General features: G+C 36.8%; 3 protein-coding genes and 1 long non-coding RNA gene across 4 annotated transcripts; 1 reads left to right on the top strand and 3 right to left on the bottom strand.

Moving 5' to 3' along the window:
• Window positions 1–802: 802 nt before the first annotated feature.
• LOC116029027 (putative pumilio homolog 8, chloroplastic) lies at window positions 803–3,958 on the bottom strand. The gene is made up of 5 exons (XM_031270898.1): window positions 3,036–3,958; window positions 2,747–2,909; window positions 1,998–2,161; window positions 1,645–1,903; window positions 803–925 (listed from the first exon to the last, which is right to left on the bottom strand). The coding sequence occupies exons 1-5, from the start codon at window positions 3,956–3,958 to the stop codon at window positions 803–805; spliced, it is 1,632 nt and encodes a 543-aa protein (XP_031126758.1).
• Window positions 3,959–4,931: 973 nt separating this feature from the next.
• LOC116029108 (pentatricopeptide repeat-containing protein At1g08070, chloroplastic-like) lies at window positions 4,932–6,980 on the bottom strand. Its single transcript, XM_031271005.1, has one exon. The coding sequence runs from the start codon at window positions 6,972–6,974 to the stop codon at window positions 5,076–5,078; it is 1,899 nt and encodes a 632-aa protein (XP_031126865.1). The 5' UTR covers window positions 6,975–6,980; the 3' UTR covers window positions 4,932–5,075.
• A 6,634-nt stretch (window positions 6,981–13,614) lies between these two features.
• Window positions 13,615–16,102, bottom strand: LOC116030213 (probable indole-3-acetic acid-amido synthetase GH3.1). The gene is made up of 3 exons (XM_031272389.1): window positions 15,676–16,102; window positions 15,435–15,536; window positions 13,615–15,249 (listed from the first exon to the last, which is right to left on the bottom strand). Exons 1-3 carry the CDS (start codon window positions 15,993–15,995, stop codon window positions 13,875–13,877), a joined length of 1,797 nt encoding a protein of 598 aa, XP_031128249.1. The 5' UTR covers window positions 15,996–16,102; the 3' UTR covers window positions 13,615–13,874.
• An 8,043-nt stretch (window positions 16,103–24,145) lies between these two features.
• LOC116028399 lies at window positions 24,146–24,751 on the top strand. The gene is made up of 2 exons (XR_004100140.1): window positions 24,146–24,309; window positions 24,441–24,751. It is a non-coding gene; the product is annotated as an uncharacterized LOC116028399 (long non-coding RNA).
• The last annotated feature ends 463 nt before the right edge of the window (window positions 24,752–25,214 follow it).

Here is a 25,214-nt window from a genome sequence, read left to right as displayed (position 1 = left end):
GTATAAATGCCATAGTAGGGTATAAATGAAAAATTCTCAACCAAACACAATAAGTGACAATAACTCGTGTTATATAAATAAATTTTTTTGGCGAATGATTGATTTTATCATAAAAGACGGCTTACACAATACGTAGAGGAATATGTGCATCTTCTAAAAGATCTTTGAGGAATATGTGCATCTTCTAAAAGATCTTTGAGGATAGAAAATAAACAGTTAATATCACTTTCAAGTAATAGTCCTTTTTTAAAAAAAATAAAAATTTAAATCTCTCTAGTAATTAAAAATTCACATTCTAGATTTATTTTTTTAAACAAAGGAAAAACTTCATTAAGAAACATTCATGTCACGTTCTAGATTTAGTTAGCAACTATTTCTATGTGATTGAAGCTGAAAAGATAGCTTGAGCCAAGCTAAACACCACAAACTAAAAGTTTGGAAAATCCAAATAAGTATAAGATGAGAAGCAGGGAGATGCAGATAATTAATACAATTATCCAATCCGGACTAAACAAAACTAACATTTATTTTACATCTGCTCTATCAGCATAGATATATATACCGAAGGAGCAGAGTCACAATGACACTTGAAAAACTACAAGCAACAAACCATTTCTAATAAGACTCACAAATTAAAGCTGACAACATAGTGTACGTAGTGACACAGCGATGATACGTTGTTATATAATAATAATCCCATGCATGCATGCATATATCCACTACATACCATTCCTCCCTGGGCTCTCTCTCTCTCTCTCTCATCCTACACGGCTTACAAACACATATGGGTTTTATTTGTTGCTCATGCATGCAGCTGCTGCTTGTTTCCTCTGGTCTTTGCCAGAACCCTCTTCCCATAGGGATGGCTGTGCAAGTAGTTATAATGCATGTTTATAAGATTAACCATTGCATGCCGGGTAGATCCCTGTACACATGAAACAACAAATTAAAACCACTTCAAAATAATACGGAGTATATGATTAGTTACCTAATTTTATTCTCCTTTCACCCCCATTTTATTTTATGTGTTGGGTACGCAAAATTCCCCGCGCTCTGTGTAGGACTAGCTCAAATGGTACAATCAACCACTTAACTTCAAGTCAACACCGCTATGTGTAGGACTAGCTCAGCTCAAGTGGTACAGTCAACCACTTAACTTCAAGTCAACACTTTAACGGGTGAGGGAGTTCCACTAACATCTTTAAGTTAGGGTTTCTCAAGTTGGGGGAAGTGGGGAGGAGTCTCTAGCTAGGCCAAGGGTTCGAGAGTTAGGATTAGTTTGATGAAGAAATTTGATCTCTTGCCTTCAATGCCCCCACATCCCAACTTGACAGGACAATGGATGGGATAATAGTGCCTGGTGCCCAGGCCACAAGTAGGAGCTCACCAAATTTTCTCGTCCCCAAAGCTCCCACTCATAGTGGAGGGGGGATATATAGTAGTGTTTCGTGCTTGCAAAGTAGGAGCCCACCAAATTCCCTCGTCCCCAAGATCTTACACCAGGGTGTGCCCACCAAATTCCCTCGTCCCTAAGATCTTACACCAAGGTGTAACCCCACACTTAGGTTAACCTATTTAATTTGGGAATAGTTCCATTAATTCTGAGTAATTATCGATAAAATGGAACAGAGAGTGTATATTAACCTTGCATATTGCGAGTGCAGATTGGGCAACATAGTTCCCATATTGATCCTGAAGAAGCATCAAGAAATTAGGGCTGGATATGATCTCCTCCACCACCTGCATTGCCTGCTCATTCTCCGACTCCTTCAAACACTTCTCCACCACATTACTCCCATACTTGTTCATCGACAGCGAAACAAAGCTCCCTTGCAGCTGTTTCAAGATCTCCGACGTCACGTGCGCTATCTTCAGTCCCACTATGTTCTGCACAACGTAATTCCTGAAACAAATTCATCCATTCAACAACCCACATTTCCAGCTTTTTCATTCCATAACAGATGAGATGAAAATTAAAAGTAGGTGCAGATACATACCCATAAGGATGCTCAGATAGGACTATGGAATTTGCAGTGATTTCAGCCACGAGACGCTCTCGCGATTGCCCATCCGCGTTTTCAACGCAGTGTTGCAGAACACAACACCCACTCTTGTCCGTCGCAATGTCCAGACAGTTGTCTGCTATCACACTCAGAATTGGCTGCAAACAAACAAACACAAAATATGATGATAATCACAATAAAACTGCCTATATATGTTCATAACATAGGGACAACTTAGTCAAGTTGGTCAATCAGACCGTTGTGATAACCACAAGGTTAAAGTTCATTCCCAACGAGATATTTTCTTAGTTTGAGTCAATCAGTTATGGACAGTCGGGAAACCTAGTTTGAGTCGATCACCTATGGACAACTTAATCTAATTGACAACCTAATCTGATTTACTTGAGTTCATTTCCAACGGAATATTTTCATAGTGGTCAGTAGGAAAACCTAGTCAATCAGTTATGGACATTTGGAAATCCTAGTTTGAGTCGATCACCTATGGACAACCTAATTTGATTTACTGAAGTTCACTCCCAACAGGATATTTTCTTAGTTTGAGTCAATATGCTATAAACAATCCGAGAATTTAGTTTGAATCGATCACCTATAAATAACATAATCTGATTTACTTGCTGATTAGGTCAGCACATGCAATAGTAACTTGGGTTTCGTGTAAAGTAAATGTTTTTTTCAATGTGCAGTGCGAGAGTAAAAGTTGTAGTATTTTTTATCTGTTATACCTTCTTCTCTTCATGGGAGAAGAACTTGACACAGTGTTGAATCACATGATGTCCATTGACGCTTTTTGTTAAGGTTACTGTGATGCGCCTTAGAACTGAGACAACCAAAGCTCTTTGCTCCTTTGTTGTCAGGTGCTGCAGCATTGTCTGCATCGCCCTCGTCCTTCATTCCATCCACACAAAAAAAACAAATTTCAATAACAATAAAATACGAAACAAAAAGAAGAAAAAAAGACATTATAATACTCGATACAATCATGTATGATTTACGAGGTTTAATTTACCATACCCATGCATGTCAAGACAGACGGCGACGAGTTGACGATCATCTCTGACAGTGGAGACGAGTAATTCAGACATTTGGGGAGCGTTGCAGACTTGGAAAAGCTTCTGAATCAGATAATTACCGGACTGATCGATCATTAATTCACGCACGCAATTCTTAACCTCGGAGAAGATCATCTCGATTTCCTCAGGTTTTCCTTCCTCGAGCTTCTGCTGCAAGAATCTGCAGCTTTGCTGGTCCTTGATCACCAGCAAAACCTTGCCTCTCAGGTCCTCAAGCGTGGAGAAATTCATCACTTGCGGCTGCGATTGTCGGGGCCGATTAATGGAGGATTGTAGGTTTAGGTTGTTGAGATTGTTGATGTTGTTGTTGATTCCCAATCCCAATCGATATCCGTTGTTTCTGCTACTGAAATTGATGTTGAAATTGCTGGTTTCACGAAGCGCGTGTTCTAATTCATGGAGAGATAGCGCGCCGCCGCCGTCTCTCGTCTTGTAAGCGCCGCCGGCGGCCGGAATCCGCTCCGTCGTCAAGCTCCGGATCGTCCGGAAATTCGAATCCGCGTCTCCGAGAAACTCGAAACTGTCGTTCACCAGGCTTGAATTAGGGTAACGTTTAATGCCAAATTGATGAGCTGGATGAATGCCGCCGGGAACCGGTGAAATTGCGAAGGGATTGTTGCCGGCGCCGCCGTTTCCGCCGCCGTGGAATCTACCGGTAACCGGCAGGAGATCAAACGGATTGGAATGGATCCCGTTCGCATTGGCAGAAGCAGTTAGGTTATTAGGGTTTACCTGGAAGTGTTTTCCGATCACCGGAGCAGGAGTTACGTGGAACAAACCGTAGCTGTCGGACGGCGAGAAATCCGGCAGCAGATTGCGGTTGTTCACGGTGGGGAACAGCCGATCTCCATTCCATCCATCCATAATTGTAACAGAAATAATACAATAAAACCCAAAGAAAATGAAAGAGGTGAAAAAAGATAGGGTTTTGAAGTATATGCAGTCGTAGTAGGGTTTAAGATAGGAAGATGGAGATGAAACCAAACAAACGGAGAGTTTGTTCCATGGATCTCGGCAACAAGATTTTAGAGAGTGGGGTAGGCATTGAATTTGATCACAATCCAACTCTTCTTCTGCTATTATTTAGGGTTTTTAAATTGTTTCATTCTCTAATCTCTATCTCTTCTTCCTAGGTAGTAAGCTAAGGGTAAATACAAGTGCTATAATATTACAAGATTTTTTTTAGAGTGTAGTCCTCTAGTGTTGATAATATTGTGTATCTACAGCCTGTCTCACAGAGGGAATTCAAGTAATCGCCCAATCAACATTTAGTCAGTTCCAGCAACAAACTTGGAGTTACCAAATATCTATTTTATTATATGATTTTTCTATATTTGTCATGATTGGTCACCTTTTATTATTATCTTATTAATAATTAACATATTTCAATATACAACTTATTGACTAGAAACCTAGCTAAATCATCATAATAGAATTTGCATATACTCCAACCCTAATATGTAACCTACCTTGGTGTATAGTGTGATGATTTATCCAAAGTAATTATAATCATAATAATAAGCTAGCTAGGAATTATGATGACCGTTTGTCTAACACGGTTTTTACCAAGAGCGTATATTCAAATAATGGCTGCAAGTTTTTCTGCAAATCAAACAGGCATTTAGTGATGATTTACCTAGCTAGATATATATACCAATGCACTATCCGATGCTGAAGTGTTTAGTGATAATTTAAGCTTACTTTTCTGGTAGTGTATGATTTTATGTGACATTGAGGTATTAGCAAATTAGCATTTTCCTGAATAATGTGGATGACAACAACAAAAATGGAGATGTAAATGCACCTGGGAAGTCAATGTTAAATTCTAATTCCCAAATCTCACAAGAATTGCCAAATACCATATAATTGAATGGCATAAACCTGAAATTGTACACAAAAGATTGCATCTTCAATCTATATTCTTAGCTGTAATTTGTACAAAAAATAACACATAATCCTACAAAAAAGGCTATCAAATTCTCTATGCACTTGGTAATTTCATCTCCTTCAGTAATCCCTCAAGTGCATCATGTATTCTTCCATCTTGAAAATTCCTTGCAGATCCTGCAAGGAACTCGTGCACATTTCCTTCGATGCTGATCCAGCTACAACCGGGCTGCTTGGTTACCCCGCTTTCCTTCATGGAAGATCTCAGCCCCGAAACATTGTTCCAGTGATGATCTATGGCAAATGCATTGGACAGCATCACATAGCCAGCAGAGCTATGCGGATCCACCTGAACAAGCAAGGAAGAGATGAAATTGGCGAGTTCTAGTTTGTTATGAAGCAGGCAGGCAGCGAGCAGAGCCCCCCACACGAAATTGTTTGGTTCAAAAGGCATCGAGGAAACTACTTCAAGAGCGTCTTCAATGCAACCCATTCGAGCAAGGAGGTCAATGTAGCAAGCATAGTGCTCTAGTTTCGGGGCAATAGAGAAGCGGTGGCTCATCTCCTTGAACATCTCCCGGCCTTTCTGCAATAGTCCCGAGTGGCTGCAAGCGCATAGGATGCCAAGGAATGTGCCTGAATTTGGTTTCAGATTGAGCTCTAGCATCGTGGCAAAAAGTCTCATCGCGGTCTCCCCTTCACCATTCGCCGCTAGGCCCATGATCATGGCATTGAATGAGACGACGTCTTTTGCAACCATTTCATCAAACACTTCCCTCGCCCTCTCCAAACTCCCACATTTGGAGTACATATCTATCAGCGCGGTTGCAAGATTTTTGTTCGAAAGTACTCCAACTCCCTCTCGTTGGCTCGATTTCATGATGTGCTCATGGACCGAAACACCAAGGTCCAAATCACCAACTTGAGCACAAGCCGAGAGCACACTAACCATTGTGACATGGTTAGGACTACACTTGTGCTGCTCTGTCATCAACCGAAAACAACTTAGAGCCTCCAAAGCACATCCATTTTGGACATAGGCACCAATTATGGTATTCCAAGAAAGCACACTTCTCTTCCCCTCAACTGATATCTGATCAAACATCTCCCCACTCTTATCAACCTCTCCACATTTACCATACAAATAAACAAGAACAGTTTTCACAGAGTCAAAGCTAAAATCTTTCAGATCATAATGGCTATTAACTGTATCCAATAAATTCTTGACCCAATTCTCAACCTGTACAAAACCAAGATTAGAACAAGCAGATAGTACACTAACCATAGTATCCTTCTCAGGTCTCAAATTCCCCTTAACCATTGCCAAGAATATTGAAAGAGCTTTCTCAGATTGACCCGACTTGGCATATCCCGAAATCAAACAAGTCCAGCAAGAAATCGCATCCTTTTGAGGCATTTCGTCGAACAGTTTACAAGCAGAGTCGAAATCTTTCAGGGTCTTAGCGTACACGCTCAACAAACCATTACAGACAAAAGAATTAACTAAAAATCCAAACTTTACAACGTGGGCATGAACCTGCTGAACATAACTTGAATCACTGGCGCGGGTACAAGCTTTAAGGAGAAAAGAAAACGTCAAGTCATTGGGAGAGAGGAACTTTAATTTCAAATTTTTATACACCAAAAACGCATCAAAATATAAACCCTCTTCAGATAACACTCGGATAATGGCGTTGAAAGGGAAAAGATTGGGCTTCTGTAGGTGATGGAAAACGTGGAGAGCTTGCTTGGACGGGTAATGGCCGATAAGGCGAGTAGCTACGAGGTTGTCTTGGTGTGCGCCAAGACGAAAAACGCGCGCGTGGATTTGGACGAGATGAGAGCTGGGAATCCGGCCTTGTAAGAGCTGGGAGAGAGGGGCGAAATCTGAATTGGGTGAAAGCGAGTGCATGAAATGATAGAGAAATGGCGAGAGAGAAGAAACATGAGCTCTTGGGCTGGGGAAATGAGAATGCTGGAAAATGTGCATCATAGTTAGTTTGTGGCTTCGACAACCACCACATTTGTCCGTAATTAACTAATTTTAACCAATCCATGGACCAAAGATGTTACATCTTCACCCATAAAAAAAATGTTACTAGTAATCTAGTAACTAAAACATGATTCTTTTATTAAAAAATATCACGAATTTAATTTTTTCAATATTTTCAGTCTCTCAATTACAAACAAATATAATCTCGTGCATAAATCTTACTCGTATAGCAATTGGCGTGCATAATTGCATTACTTACGTTACCTGTATATTGATCATGACTTGATTGATCAAGAACACCTTAAATAATCGAAAACCAAACAACCACTTTCTCAACTTCCAACTCAACCCATGAATCATCATCAGCTCAAACCATAACAAAATCTATTTAGAGTGTCCCTTGAATTTTTGCACAATTTTGTAGGATGTCATGTAGGACAGAGATGAGGGAGTAGAGAATAAGGAAAAAAAAAAAACAAACAAACAAACAAAATTCTAACGCCAAAAGAAAAAAAAAACACATAGTAGGCTGAAGCGCCGGCGGGCGCGGCTGGACGGATGCGTCTAGTGCACACGGAGACAATCTTATTGGTTTGTTTTCAATTCTCAAAATGTGAACCCCACAAAAAAAATTTCACTTATAAAAATAAAATTTTCCAAAAAATATCATCCCCATCAACAAAAAATCAAACCATTTTGTTTGTACTATTTTAAAAATCAAAAAAAAATTCATGTGGTTGATTATTGAATATATCATAATTTTAAATAAATAAAAAATTGCATAATATTTAATTATTTATTAATTTTCTTCTAGAGCATCATTAGTTGTGTTTTATTCAAGCGGGCCGCCCACGTGGCGAGTCAGCGCAGAATCTATAAATATAATTCTAAACGGGCCAACCCACTTCAGATGACTCAGCCCGTCCCACGAGAAATTTATTATTTTTATTTTTTAATGGGCCAACCCAATCCTTGGACATTTTATATGTAAAATTGCACGGTTGGTCCTAAAGAGTGGAAGATCACGTGGAAGGATGGCATGTGAGTGTAACATGATGTCTTCTGTTATTAGTACAATGATTCCAAATAATATATTAAAGGTTTATCATGATAGATAATGTTTTTATTGCTTAATCCTAGATCCATATATATATATACACTTATTGTCACGGCATTTGTATGGAAAATGCACTACAACAAACTTTCAGATTATCCACAAAGTTCACCAACAAATTCCATCTTGTCGGAAAATTCAGAATTAATCCAAATACATTGTATCACTTTTGGCTTTTGGCGTGTTATTAATTACAATAATAGAATGTTGGTCATTTTTCGTGGATAAATATAATATTTATAGATAAACACGAAATCTAGATGTTACTAAATGACTGATGTAGGGAGATAGTTTACCTTGTGAAGGATGCATGCATGTTTATACGAATATAAGGCTATGGTAATTAACATGCTTCACGTATCTCAAAGGTAGCAACAAGGTCGAAGGAATTGAGTGATTCTTACAGAGTCGTCAAAATGGATTTTGCTCATTCGGGCCGACACACCCGCCCTTACTTAATACTTAAATAAGGGTGGGTTTCGAAAACATAGGCCTGTCAAAGAGCAGATTTTTTAGCCCGTGCCATCTAGTGTACAAATGGTAAAACTTACTGCCAGTCTAGCCCGTGGGCTAGCAAAATATAGGCCCGACAGTCTGTTTTGACAGCTTTAGATGGTGAGTTGGGATCGAAGAGCCTAATATGGCAAAATAACGGTAACACTTTTTAAGATTTTTTAAGATCGAAAGTAAATTCTTGTAAGTGGACCCGAATTTTCAAATTAAAGATGGATCCTTGCAGACAAAAGGTTGAGACAAAAAGCCAAAAATTTACCGACCCTGCGTGGTTCTTTCAGAACATTATTAACCACGTACTTTTTCATATGGCGACCGTATTGCATGCATGGGAAGCTTTGGTTGCCGGCCGGCCGGTTGGTTTATAGCCGCTGAAACTGCATGCAATAAGAAAGCACAACATCTTGACAATAAAAGCACAGACATGAAGGCAGTGAGGTAGACGATAAGTGAATTAAAGCTAAGGCCACGTACATTGAATACTACCATGGCCGTTCACTTCATTATTCCAAATTAGAATAAAGTTTTTTGTTTCTTTTTTTTTTTTTAGGTGAAAAAAAATTCATAATCTTTCCAAAAGGTTAAAGTAAATGTTGTAATGGGTTGATTAAAAGGTCGCGGAGTAGACAAAACATGATTCTCGTACTTAAAAGTTATGTGTTTGATTCTTCAATTTTTATCAACAACGTTGAGCTCTTGATACATAGTTTTTCTAGTGCGGTTTATTTAGGTATGCCTTTCTCGTATAATTTGTAGGCATTATATAAAAGCGAGATTTATCTCGTGATTGATATGGTAAACAAGGTCGGCCATTGACATAGAATTTATTTTTTTAAAGTTTATTTTTTATATACAACTTAAAAGTGACATTGTGGTCTAATGACACGAAGTGACTCTCCCAAATAGAAGGTAATGGGTTCCAGCCTCTGAGTTAGTATTAACTCAATGTGAATCGCAATATAATTTACCATACACAGACAAAAAAATCAATATTGTAATTGTGTAGAAGATGAAGAGAAAGTGAAGTTGTGTATAAAGTGGTCGGTAGGTAGATATGCTCATTGTTTTGTTAAAGAGCAGTTTGTCTTCTTATGCATGTTATTTTTTTCCATATACTTAGACATTTTGACACCATTAAATATAAACTTTTACCTTTTCATCAGTGTTTTTAACTTTACTAAAAGATTAAAAAAACGACTACACACACAAAGAAAGGACCTAATGTCCCCTGCATTGCGTGTTTAACTTATTAAAATATGAAATCGTGTTGGACATTTTTACTAACCTAATTACGTTTTTACATAGGAAAAATTTAATGTACATAGGCACTAAATTGTCAAAAATATGAAATTGTGTTGGACATCTTTGTCAACCTACACTTTCACACACCGACACGGGAATCTTAGATTTAATGTTCCCTATAATAGGTGTAAAATTGTCAAAATATGAAATAGTGTTAGACATTTTTGTCAAACTACACTTTTGTACATACACGAAAAAGATGTGATGTCCCCTACAATAAGTGTTAGCTTATCAAAATATGAAATAGTGTTAGACATTTTTGTCAACTTGCACGTTTTTCATTTCTATTCTCAACCTATATAGCTAGTTAATATAATCTATACACTCTGTCCTCTCCTAATTTTTAAAGCTAATTAAGCCACCATACAATTGTAAGAGACATGATATATACAATTCTATATAGTATATATACACACACACTTTTGAATAAAAATTTTAGTGGAATCAAGTGAGTCCATCCATTAGTTATATAGTGGGCTGCGCTAGACACTGCATATGTATGTCTTTCCTTCAAATTAAAATTAAAGTCAAATTAAAATTAAAGGTGTATATATATATATATATATATATATATATATATATATATTTATATATTGATGGAATTTCATGGCATATATGTAATGCTAGATGCCAAGATGGACATGTATGTTGGGATTAAACCAAGAAGAAGGACAACTCTAGTCGAGTTGGTCTAGCAAAAGTTTCAAATATATTGTGAGAACTATATTTGGTGTTTATGGGCAACTTAAACTGTTTTATCTCCTTATAGTCTTTTAATTTGCTAAATAGGATCATAAGACAGTCTTCATCCAGAGAGAATTGCTTTATCTCTTCATGGCATTTTGATAACTATTGTCATACTGCAATCTTTATCTAGATCACAATTTCAAGTATCTTTTAATTTAAATATTGATTAGGAACTTTTTCATAAATCGAGAAGGAAGAAAGTTAGCTAAATCAGGAAAACAAAATTGAATTGAAAACTTTAAATATTGGATTCAATGCCATAGCCATGTGCTTATGGATTAAATACACAGAGCAAGATCTAATTCACATAGACTAGCTTAATTGGCAGCAACTAGTTAGGCCGGTCGTAGTTTACGACCTTATTATTACTCTCACATATTGTGCTAAGATTCTTTTGCTAATGTGATCTTCATGACCTCTTAAACCATGCTTGGACCGTAGCTAATTAAAGTATTCCGAAAGAGAAGAATCAGGGATTAATTATTCATAATTTCATAATTAGAGATTCAGAGAACATGATAATGATTGTTGAATTATAGATTTGTGAGTTTCAATATAGGGTGACGGTTACCATGAACCTCTTTGCAAAGTTTTGAATTATTTATCATAAATTGATTGTGTTGGGATTAAAGTCATATAGATCGATAATGTAGAGTTTAAGAACAATTAAAGGGTTATAGTTGAAATTGGAAAAGGTTATGATGGGCAGTAGTGTGTCATATATACTTGTATATACACATTATCCATGCTATTTCTAAATGCAATCATCTTTAATTTGTCGCATTCTATATATAATTACAACGAAAACAAGTGCGTTGTGTCAAACATATTCATAACGAATTGATCGAAGTTAATTCATGTGCAGACTTATTGACAACACATACAGATCAGACAATGTATAACTTGATTTAATTTGCAGATTTTGAATGATTCCTATCGAGATAGACCACAATTCATTTTAACCGTGAATAATATTAGAGTCTCGTGACTATACTTTGTTCTATCTAATTTTTTTTTCCTAATATGAAAAAAAAAATAGTAAATAGGATAGTGGATAAATATGATATCCGACATATTGATATCATCAAGTACAAACTAGGATAGTTTTGGCTTTGAATATTGTCGTCTATTTTGGTAAGATAATTCAAACATTTCACCTACCAAAATTTCAGTGTAATTATTCTGTCATTTCTTGGCAAAATTTCTACCACTAAAAATTACTCCCTCCGTCCCAAATTGGATATCTCATTTGCTTTTTGCACACTTTTTAAGAAATTAAAGTAAATGTGATGTGTTTTTCAATTATGCCCCTAACTTTTTCACTCTTGGAAATAAAAGCAATAAATAAAGCAAAAGTTACAAGGGTAAATTGGGAAAAGTAGAATGATGGTGATGTTCAATTTTGGAAAGAAGACAACATTTTGAGACAAACTAAAAAGGAAAGTAAGACAGGTAAAATGGGACAGAGGGAGTATTTTGTTATAATAAATAATAATGTTATGCATAACCCCTTGGCCACGGCCCCATTAACCAATTAACAATCAAATGCCTTCGCAGCTTCCTTATCCTTAATTATAATTTGGAAAATTACACTTTTATCCCTAAATTATATGATAACTGTACAATTCATTCATAAGTGTTGATCATGCTCACTTTTCGTCTCTAAGTTATCAACGTTGCACTTTTTGTCCCTTTACTAATAAAATAGTAGGGACAAAATTTACAATTTAATATAACTCAAGAACGAAAATTACAACGTCAATGTTAACTTAGAGACGAAAAGTGAATATGGCCGACACTCTTAGACGAATTTTACAATTATCCTATAACTTAGAAGCGAAAAATGCAAATTTCCGTTATAATTTCCATTCATTCTTTATGCCGGACAATTAATTGCACTGAGTTGGCAGCCTTACATTAAAGTGCAAACATCAAATGGTTTTTGAATTTCATGAAAGTCGCCATTGGATATTCTGTCCCAGGTCAACCGCCGGCGGCCGGCGGCTGCCAAACATACAATACAATTCCCATACACAATTTAGTTATCTTTGATCCAATAATTAATGATTTATTAAATACTTAATAATTTTTTCTTAATATTAACTTCAATTCTGTCTCGATTCTTGCTAAGCTAGCTTAAAGCTCTAATCTTCCTTGTGTTAATGCGCAGCAAGCAAGAAGCTTCGACCAAGACTTGAAATACAAGCTAAGCAGATAATTATTAAGTTGTTGCCGACATGACAAGATTTAAAATGCAAGCCGATGATGATTACTATTCTGTTACCAACATTATATGTTGGATGAGGCTTAGTTAAGTAGCTAGATGGGTTGGTTAAGATGACCCCACTATTACTGGTTAATGCTCATCATATGTGTGCACTATATCTTTAAAAAAAAAAAAAGTGTAACTAGAATTTAAGATTGAGTCGAGGTCAATCAATTACTGTAATGCATATTGATGAGATGGGCATATATCCCGTCGGATTAGACAAGGGAAGATATGCAAAGTTAGCGGGAAAGTCGGGTGCAGAAGGCAAGGTACCAATTGAACGAGTACTGTCCAGTTGGTCACTCGATCAAGAGGGCATGGGCAAGCAGGCTAAAAGAGACATGGGTGCAAACACTTGTGAAGGCAGGATGATAGAACCGATCAAGTTGGAAAATCAGTTGTATTTATGGTAGATTTGGGTTACCTAAATTAAGCCCTCAATCTCATGTATAAATAAACTTGTATCACCTTGAATAAGGGTTAAGCTTTTACACGCATACACTAAAAAAAATAAAAATATTTTTTTATAGCAACCTTGTCTCTCAATAAAACTATATTCAATATGATCGATTAAGCAGTCTTGACTCGAGATATATTATAAACTTTAACACTACTTATTCTATATTCGTATTTTTTTATATTGATTTTTGACAAAAATTAAAAGAGAGATGAATATTTATATAGAAGATAAATAATTATCTTAGTCAATAGTGCCATAATGCATTAGTTGCTTGGACGAAAGAAACAGTTGATTTGAACAAGCATGGGATATTACATCCTTTTCACATGTTAAAGCATTCATGAGACAGCAGAACCTAATTCTTCCCAAACGTCCTAATCTAGATACAATCAAAAATCTAATCACAAAAGGTGACATAGAAAATAAAAAATAAAAAAAGAAAATAAAAGAAAAAAACTGAGAGGGCCTAAATGACTTCGGGTTGACTAGGTCGGGTCAACATTTCCTTTCAGGAGTCCAACGTGGCAGAGAGGGGCTGAAGTGCGACGAAACCACTCGTGAGTCGAGGAGTTCCATGATGGGTGCGAAGCTAACACATCTGGGAACCTTGTATTGATTAATCGACGCGCCTCGGGAGATCGCGTAGTCCATCAGCTCTTCGAACGTGCCGCTTTTCACGACTCGGATTTCCAGGGGCCCGATTGAGTTGCACTCGACTCGGCCCTGTCGGTACACCGAGTTGAGCGAGTCTTCCATGGCTAAACAGCACTGATCCAACACCTCCTTGCTGGGCGAGTGGGCTGGGTCCTTCATTAACAGCTCCCAATATATGACGTAATGCCCCGGGATGGTATTCGCATCGGCATAACTCGTGTACTCAACCACGCTCGTGTTGAACTCGGTTAGGAGCTTCGACGCGCTCTCCACGGCGCCCTGCAGCTCGGCCTCGTCGGTTTTATCCGAGTCGATGCTGAGCAGGACGTTCTTTCGCCTCACGAAGTGAAACTGCGGGGCCGAGTTGTGGAACCCGGTGACTCGGAGGATGTCGCCGACTCGGTAGCGGCACAGGCCCGCGTAAGTTGTGATTACAAGTTCGTATTCTTTTCCGACCTCGACGTCCACGAGGTCAACGAGTCGGGGCGGCGAGTCACGGGTGAACCCGTCTGAGTTTTGGTCGTGTGGGAGGAACTCGAAGTAGCCCATATTTGGCATGATTGTGTACGACACTTCTGAAGGCTTACACATGGGGTTGAGATTCAGGCCGAAATAACACTCCGACGAGGCGTACATAGTGCATGCCATCGGCAACCCGCCGCTGTAATAATCCAGCGTCGGAATATACTGCGCCATAGCTCCGGTCACGATCACGTCCAGATACTTTGTCCCCGGCCAAATTCTCGTGATAATTCCCTCCCAGTTCTCCTTGGAACATTCCCGGACTATAAACTCCGCCAACTCCGGGTCGGGCCTCATGACCCGGGTCATGCACTCACAGATTGCCTGGTCGGTCACGTGCGGGCTCAGAGTTCCAGTCCGGATATCATTACTCAGCTGCGCCCAGTGTAGCTGGAGGAACCTGATGGCCCGGAGAAGACCCGACGCAAAAATCGCGCCAAGTCGCAGCACTTGCTCCCGCTCGTAGAGCCCGCAAAGCATTTGCGTGTACATACTCTGGAAAGAGTCCGGGCAAAGTATGGCTTCATTCGGGCTGGTGTACACGTTATACGGGTCGTAAGGCCGGGTCTTGAAGTGCTCACTCTTGTAGTAGCTGGTAAGAACGGGCCGGGCCACAAGCCCTCCGGGCGTCTTCGTCTCAGACTTCACAAACATGAAGTACAACCCCTTTCCTTTGTTTAAACCAGGCACATAACTGTTACATACAGAAAACAAACAAAATATTATTAAAACATAATAAAAGCATTATTTTCTAGGCAAAACGCTAAACCAGCTAAACCAGTTAAGATTGTTCATAATTATTTGTTTTGGACAATCTGACCAATTTGGTAAGGATTATATATTATGAAGTAATATTTTTTACTAGTGTAAAATACGTACAGGTTCATCACAGGCATGAGAAGGCTGTAAAGAAGTTGACGACGATCCAACTCCTCTTTGATAGTAGGCATCAATTTTCTCTCGCCAGCTGACGTTCCAGAGCTGTTTGAATTGACAAATACACATGCCAGTCAATATCAACCGCATTTTATGATATTTTTATATAAGATATTTTTCTGTTTTTAATTTGTTAGCCAATTAGTAATATTTTAATTATATATATATATATATATATACTGACCTGGTGAGGAACTCGGAGATGGGGTGAGAAGACAGAATAGGAGAGCGGTCGCCGTTAGCGATCCGTTGGATCTCCGGCTGGAGATCCTCGTAGGTTACAACCGGAACTTTGGCCTTAAACGTTTCCCGGTCAGTGGCGCCGTTAAGTCCGAAACGTTGAAGGTATTCCGTCTGTGAATTCCTGGAAAGAATCTCGGCGCACACTCTCTCTTGAACGGAATCGGCATTTCGGGTCATATCTTCGATGAACTGAAGTGCCTTGGCGTCTTTCTCGCAGGCCGGAGGACCTAACGGCGACGTTAAAACGGAGTCAACCGCCATTTATGGAGTTATATATATATAATATTACAGTTTTTTTTAATTTAAGAGAGAGGCGAGGGGGAGAAAGTTTTGCGTTTGAGTATGGGCTGCTGAGGAGAAATGAAATATTGCAGAATGTAGTGAGGGAAAGGATTGAGGGGAATGAGTGTTTAAATAGGAGAAGTGGAGAGTAGGGAGCCACGTCACGTGCCATGTCATGGTGGGGCCTACGCGGTGGGCGGCACAGACAAAAAGAAGGTTGGAAGGTTGGAAGGAAGTCGACGGGAGCTAGAGAGGTCGTGGACAATTTTGTAATATCATGTTGCAATGGGAAGAGGGGACACAGTGGGGGCCCATCCACGTCTGCATGCCCCTCTCACTAGGGTACACGTGGGCCCCAAACCGGCCACCTCAGCCGGGCGTACAGCTTGAGGTTCGGTCTTTGGACCCCAAACTACTACGTCACCCAAACCACGCGCCAGCTTTCCGGTAAAAATGTTGGACCACGATTACGACGGCCGGCCGGCGAACTTGGCCGTTTCATCCGTTAAAGACAAATATATTCATTAATAACAAATTCCTGACATCACAACATTACCCAATACCCAAATTACATAAATTATCTTCACTCTGGAACGCCACTTAAGTCCTGTTTAGTTTGTTTTTTTATTAAAATCCCCATCACATTTTCCGTTGCAGAAATAACGTATGGAACAAAACAATATTATATAAATATATACAATAGGTTCCGGATCAGGTGAGAATCTGACCTTGTGGACTAATTCAGACCATCCATTTGGACGGATCTAATAGATATGAATGCAACTGCACAACAATCACACTATGAATGCACAACAGGCTGAGATCGAATGCACAACAGACTGAGACCGAATGCACAACAAAATGAGTATCAATGCACAACAAAATGAACGCGAAAAATTAAATATATTGCATAGAATTAATCACAACCATCAAATTATTCAAATCAAAGAATCAGATAAGTCCGTGCGATCCTCACCTAACTATTGGTCATTATTTCATCCTTCATCTTGCATCATAAACTTACTTTAATTTTGTTTAATTAAAATACCCATCACATTTTCCGTTGCAGAAATAACGTATGGAACAAAACAATATTATATAGATATTGCATCATAAACTTACTTATGTTTAATTAATTAATACGCAAAGTAATTAGGAATTAATGATTTATGTTGTAGTAGTGTGGTGGCTAGCTGTATCACAATTAGTTGATTACTGCAAAACACAGTAGAATTAAGGAGTGGATTAAAAAAGGATTAGATCCATGCAAGGTTGAGGGATCACGTGCTGGGTCATTTCCTGCGCGGTTCCTGGCCGGAATTTGTGTTAAGGTTAGCAATTAGCATGTGTCGTTGAATCTCAGGATTAAATTGCTGCTGCCGTACCGGTCAAAACATTACGGCGGCGACGGTCGGAGAACAGCCTTAATTTTTTTAGGCGGCGGTTATTGTTGTTCAAACGTAGCTCCGTATAGTATGTAGTATAGCTGCTGCCACGTAAATTGATTACCGGTTGTCGTCTAATCTGCATCTTCCACAAGATGATGATGATGGACCGACCGCACTTTAGTATACGGATCGGAGTAAAAATTATTGACTTGACCCGCCACCTTTTTAAATTATTGTGTCAATATTTTGACGCGTTTGCAATTGCAGTTAGCCATAGCAATTTCGAGTATTCACCACTACGAGTTTAAACATGTAACAATCGTGTTTCAATAGCAAAACGTTTAAAAAAATTAAATAAATAAATATGTTTTTTTTTTTTTGACAACAAAAATTCACAGCTTTAATCCCGAAGATATGTATTGGATAAACCCAACTATTATGTATTACTTCGCCCATTTCTAGCTTCAATAACTCATATTTCATGTTTCAATTACCTGCAACTCGATCGATTCTTATTAACACTCCTTTAGGGTTTTAGTTTCAACATGAGAATCAGAATCAAATACTTGATAATTAGATTTTTTTTTTTTTGAAAACACTTGATAATTAGGTTGAGTGTTGGAGAAAGTAGTTTACATGTTTGTTTAGTAGTATATTGAAACTAAAATGATTACCAATATTTTTGTTTAGTTATGTATGACCCTTTAATTGGACTAAAGGTTTAAAAATACAAAAATAAAAAACCAAAGCAACTAATCCTAATACGATGGCTTCAGAAGCATAATATTAACAAAAAATCAAAAAAATTCTAAAAACACCAATCTCATGTTCTGAGGAGGCAATGAAATGAGGATGGATAATGAGACTGATGAATTAATGGAATTATACATGATTTAAATTATGTAATAGATTTTTTTTAATTATATGGATAATTAAATCATATACTTATGTTTTAAAAAGTTGTCAACAAAACAATGTGTTTGATTTTCATTATCAATCCTTGTGTCTAACCTCATGAACCAAACACACCATTAATTTAACACTTTAATTTGCATATGGTCTCTCTAGTACATATACAACTTACTTCTTATGCGTGATTTGCGATTTATTAAACATAATCGAGATTTATCATGTGCACACGCTCAGATAATGGTCGAGATTTCTCTCGACATCCAAAAATAAAGAAATAAATAAATAATATTATACTCTGTTTGATTAATGAGTAAGCTAAAGCACAATTTCAGGGGGAGCATAGGACATTATCGTACATGCCTCGTTGGCTCGTTGCTCAACGAGTACCACTTGTTCGATTTCAACGATCTCGGAAGGCCAATATCTCCATTCTCCACAGTTGCTCCATGATATATTGATATATACTTTATCCCATTAATTAATCCCTCATGTAATTATTAATTAAACTAATTTATTCAAACCCCTCATGTAAACTGATTGATGATTCCTTCACTGATATGCAATCAAATTTTAAATCACGTTTCAACAAATATAACTAGCCAGTAGTATAACTAAACATGATTAGTTTAATAACCGCCACAATAATGCAACCGACTTAACATTAAACAATTTTTACAATGTGACCATGGCTATGCCTATAGTAGTTTACCTGTTTTTTCTAAATCAATTTTTATTTATTTATTTGATGAGGTAAATAATAATAATTTTCTGAAGGTATCACTACCACTCGGAGTATCTTCTTTTATTTTATTTATTTATTTATTATTGTTTTTCTTTGTGGCGTGGGGCATATGTAGGTCACTATATTAATTATAATTTCCAAATTTTCTTAATTATCTATCCATATATTTTGTATAGTCATCAGTATACAAGTCTCTTTCTTATAAATAACACAATAAAGTTTAAAAGAAAGAGAAATACACACACACACATATATATATAATCCCACCTATCAGTCTACCTCCCATTAGAGGAGATATGGTTGTATAGTTAATTTGATAGGAGTAGGAATTATGATAGTGTAAATTAGATCGGGGGTAAAGATTTATAGTTAACATTATGAAATAGGAGATGTAGAAATGAGAATGTATAGATTAAATGAGTATTATGATGAATGGTAGGTGATAAAATAAAAGTGTAACTGTGTAGTACAATGTATAATATCGAGTATATAATTAAGATGATCCTCGGGGTGAGTACTGACATTTTATTTATATTTGAAACACTTACCAATGAGGCAACGATATATACAATGGATCATGGCATGTGGGATCAACATAGCGCATTTTTAATGGTGGAGAATGATAGTTGGTCAATTTATACAGTAATCCTATCAAGCGACACATCATGCTTAGTTTCTAGCTACTCCACTAACTGAATATATGTGAGTCGTCAGTCTTACCAATTAAACGGGAGCCCAAAAGACTTGACCATCGGGCTTCGTCTCCCTTGACCCATTGAATTGGTTTGGTCTGTTGGTTATTGGGAGCCTCAAAACCTAATCAAATTAAAATATATTTGAAATATCACATCATTACTCTATACATTAAAAAATCTACTTAATTAATGACATGCTACTCTTATCTTTATATTCCAGTGGTTGGTCTTGAGTTTTCACTTTTTTATTATTATCAGAATGTCATTAATTAATTAAACAACCAAAAATTAAATTGACATATCATTAAATAATTAGAATTATATAGAGTGATGTGATACCCGAAAATGACACTTCAAAAAAAATGCATATGATATAATTCATATATTATTGATTTGATTTATTTACTAGAATCTAATAAATATAAAAATACAACAAATATTGGCATTTGCTTAGTCTACAACGGAGTAGTTAGCACGCAGTTTTATATTATTTTGTGTTTGTCATCGCTTTTGGTTTCTGGTCTCCTTTACCGCTACAAAATAGACATTATTCCATTAAAAACTGGCGAAATTAAATAATAAAGATTAAAAAAAAAAAGCGTGTAAGACAGAGAAGAAGGTGGGTAGTGATTGAATATAATGTGGATTTTCAAAGTAAACCCGGCGGGTCGGTTGGAAATTTGGTTGTTGTTGAAATTGAAGTTGATAGTTTCTTGTCGTAGAGAAACAAAGTAAAATATAGTGGCAGTAATAACTTGCCCCATCATGCACGTCTAAAATTTCTTTGCTTGTGCGATCCGAACATATCCGTAGCTATCTCCATGTAACGAAAGTCCTAATTATTGAAAATTCGGGAAAACGACGACACTGTTTCTGTGTTAACGTGTCGTAATTTAGATGCACAAATGATATAATTGCACTAACTTTGATAGATACAACACCAAGAGTTAATGGACAATTTGATTCTTTGACTACAACAATTAACAAAATTATTAATTTAATCATTGACTATTATTCTTATCAAATTAAATCTTCAACTTAAAAAAATTGTACCCAATTTCTTCATCTGTTATCATCCTACGACTCAAATTGACTATCATTTTACGCCTCAAATTGACAGGAGGATGGAATTGGGTAAAAATTTTAAAGTTGAGGACTTAATTTGATAATAATTATAATCAAGGATCAAATCGATAATTTTGCTATAATTAAAAGGCCAAATCGGTCATTAATTCCAACGTCTGTGATATATTGATATTCACACATAGAGGTAAAAAATGTTACTCCGTATTTCATTCTTTTGGCAACCACTCCTACGACAAACTTGCACCGATAATATATATAGATATTAGTTCAAATGCGGACAATATTTCCTTTGTAACCGGTGCAGATTCACCATTATGTATGCAAAAATACATCATACGATGTTCAAAAATGCACCAATGCACCACACATAAGAAAAATATATAAGTGCGGATAATGTTTAGTACAATTAATAGTTTAATACTATCGATATGGTAGTTAATATTTCCTTTTATGAATATTACTCATATTTCACGGAAGCTCTAAAAATACAGAGTATATGATAGTTGACACACGTATGTGGACGGTAATGACCCGATTGAATTTGTAACACTTCGCGTTGAATATTGCACTAGAAATTAAACTTGCCTAACTACTTTGTATACTTTAATAACGTATATTGAGCTTTTGAACGGAGACTGGCCGGCAAGTCAAATTCGAGAGGTAATTTAACACTATCCATAACAATTCAAAGGGTTTTATACAATTCAACCTAAACCATACATTAAAATGTGGAGTACATGTATGAACAATGAAACATTAATTTTAATTTGTACTAAAATATCACAAGTTGTATTCTTGTTAGCACCCTTTCAATCGAGCACAACCATTGCATATGGTCTTCATAGTGTGGTTTATCTCTCATGTTTGAGAATTTTATTACCAATACACGCCTTCAAGTATTGGTTGCAGATTTCCTGCATTACACTGCTTTAACATACACAATAATGCATTTTTTAAACAGTCAAAGTCTTGTACATTAGTATGTATGTGAAGTATGATTGTTGTACATAAAAGTCACGAGTTCTATTCTTGTTAATACCTTTTCAGTGAATTCAAGCTCATCGTGTAGGGTCTCCTTAAAAAATTTACCAATACATACTCTCAAGTAGTGATTATGGGCTTCCCATGTCATCCAGAAAAAGGAACAAAAAATTACACTGCTTTTAGTCTTTTACATATACTCAATTATGCAATTTTCAACAGTCAAAATAATACGGACGAATGGGAATAAAAGAAGATGGAATCCAAATAAGAGAGAGGGGGAGATCGATAAAATTAAAGAAGCAGACCATGTCTGCAACTTTAACTTTGTTTTCTTGGTTAGGTTTAAATGGAAAAGAGAAGGGTCGAGGAAGGTGACTTATCAAGAAAGTATATCCAAAAGGGAGAAATGGGACATGGCAAAGCGATTCTTGTCATCTTAGATGTTAAAGCAAAAATGGGTGATGTTGGAATGGTTACCTTTTCTAACCGAACTCCAATTATAATAGCTGATGCTATGCATGCATTTGGTTATGAAAACGTCAACCTCATGAGTCACGATAGGTAAGTCCATCACAACATATATGATGATGATGATAACACCCCAACATAATTGTTCAAACACAAAAACTAAGATTAGCTGGCCGGTTTAACTTGTGTGTCGCCTAATTGGGATATTGATTAGGCCTAAACGCAAACGCTTTGGAGTATTAGTAAAATGTGGTAAAATGTGTCACCAGCAACGTAACTAACCTTATTATTAACTATGCTCGCCTTTTGTCTTTGTCCCTCCCTCTGCTCTTTATTTATCATTCAACCTACGTGTGTAAATGAGCCGAGCAACTGGCAAGCCGCTCGGTCAAATTCGAGCTCGAGTTCTAATATCTTAGGCGAGCCACTCGCGAGCCACACATATATATATATATATATATATATATATATATATATATATATATATATATATATATAAGTTTATTTTTAATTGAAACGTGAATTTAAAATCAAACCGGTTAAATTCGGGCTCAAACTCGAGTCCGAGCCAATAGGTAATAGCTGACCGTCTCAAACTAAGAAAATAATCAAAATAGACCAAATTTATTTTTTAGACTATAATAATAAACAAGGTAGGATTTTACAAACCCTTTTTTATCATAATTGTTCAGCAGCCCTATATATAGATCGATTTATTTAGTCACGGACGGAGCAAATAAAACAGGGACACAATTCGAATTTCTAACCGACAGTTAGGTTTTCTTGTCCACCAACAAAATTAATTTCATTTCTCAATCGTCCCCTGCCTCCCCGTGGCCACTTGACCCCAACTATGCCTAAGGAATGATACATGAAACAAACATTTCGCACCTCAGGCCTATCCAATGTTCGAAACCAATTACAAGCATTAAATTCAAATAAATGCATGGCATGCTCTTTTTTTTCCTTTTTCAACTAACTCACTATCAAGGATTAGATCTCCGGCCACGGTGTTAGGTGTACCCTACTTGAATGAATATGGCGACTTCTTTTTTTTTTTTTTTTTTTTGGGTGAGAGAGAGGGGCCGTAAGGTCCCGAGAGGTTAGTGACGTCTACTAGTAGTAAAATTTGAAGCGTCACGAATTAGAAGCTCATTCAATTCATCCGGATTTATGTAGCTGTGAGCTAATTGTGGTTAATGAATTGAAGAGGTTAATGTGGTTGTTGGTTTATGGAGTCGGCCCAACATGAACGCTCAAATAATTGTGTGTAGGGACTTTTTTTTGTGGAAATTGAGTTTGTACGAAAATGTCATGAAGTAAGATTGATTTGAAGAAAAAAATAGTGCTTTAATTTTACAAAATGAGAATGTTTCTTTTTTCCTTATTTTTTGGTGGATTTTATGCAATACCAATCATTTAATATAAATTATATCATTAATCATTATTATCTAACGACTAAGATAATAAATCAGGCCAAACACCCTGACATGTAGTGACTCTCCCATATGAGTGATCATGAGATCAAGTCTCAATGAATACGTTGTTGACTCTTTGTGGTTCAACCTCGGCTAAGGGTTACGTGGGCCAGGAGGTAGAGAAAGAAGACTATTACTGATTTGAGGATATGAGAGGAGGATTAAACAGTTGTTTTCATGTCAAAAAAAAAAAAAGAAAAAAAAAGATTAAAGATCTATGGCACCCAAAAACACAGAGTCTTTATCGATCTCTTCAAAATCCTAGAATAGTAGCGAAAGTTGAGGAAACGTGGGATTGAGGAAGGAGTATTGAAACTTCGTAGGGGTTGTTGATATGGAAGTTTGATTTCAAAGTCAAAAAGTATGACCAGGCCAGTACCGCATATATATGCATGATTAGATTAGAATTTAGAGCAAATGCCATCCATCCATCTGCACGTGAAGGATGTGATTTTGAAAGGGGTATTTTGGGATTCTCCCATTGCCTTCCCCCGGCGTCAAGGAAACATCGTCCCCGCTATCAGGCTCCCGTGTATTCATGTAGGTGGAACCACTAAGAATGGACCAATTATTATTTGGTCAGAAAATTGTTTTTGTTTCGAGCACTGTTTTTTTTTTTTTTTTTTTAATTTCCTTGCGTTTCCACTAATAAAATTATATTGCACGTGTAGGGAACAGCTGTGTTGAAATGGGAGTACGGAGTATACGGAACGAGAGCTCCAACGTAGAGCTACAAGGTTTATGCCCCCAATGACTATGGAGTGCCAACCCCCAATAATCTCTACTGTAGTAGTACTAACGTTGTTCAAACTTCAAACGACCGTCCTTTGCAGATGTTCATCACGAGGTTTATCGCATTCACACCGTACAGTTGTGTGGTTCTATAATTGTCTCTAAAAAGTATTAAAAAAAAAAAACAGATTAAATGGTCCTTCTAGTGTAACTATGACAGATTTTATCCAACTATTTACTTGATTTAGACCGTTTCATTGCAACGTAGATCTTAGTAAAAAAATTATGTCTGTTGCTAACACATTATATGCATTCCGTTAATAAATTATATGCATGTAAATGCATTTAAACACTTACTTTGTTAACTATTAACACATAATGTGTTAATTATAGGCACATAATAGATTAATGTAACTGTAGCTAAGCAATAGGCACATAATGTGTTAATTACGGAATATGCGTTTGTAGTTAACATATTATGTGTCTGTAATTAATATATTGTGTGCTTTAAATTTATTTACATAATACATATAATCAGTTAAATTTTTGATATGATGTTAATTATACATGTATAATTTAAATTGGGTCACACTTGTGTGAGACCGTCTCACGGATCCTTATTCGTGAGACGGATCAGGTCGGGTCAAAGTACCATGCAAATGCCATACTTATATGTGCAAATCTCACACTTATATGCTCAAATATAACACTAA

This window comes from Ipomoea triloba, chromosome 9, assembly GCF_003576645.1.
Source record: "Ipomoea triloba cultivar NCNSP0323 chromosome 9, ASM357664v1".
NCBI lineage: Eukaryota > Viridiplantae > Streptophyta > Magnoliopsida > Solanales > Convolvulaceae > Ipomoea > Ipomoea triloba.
This window is presented reverse-complemented; position numbering and strand designations above follow the sequence as displayed.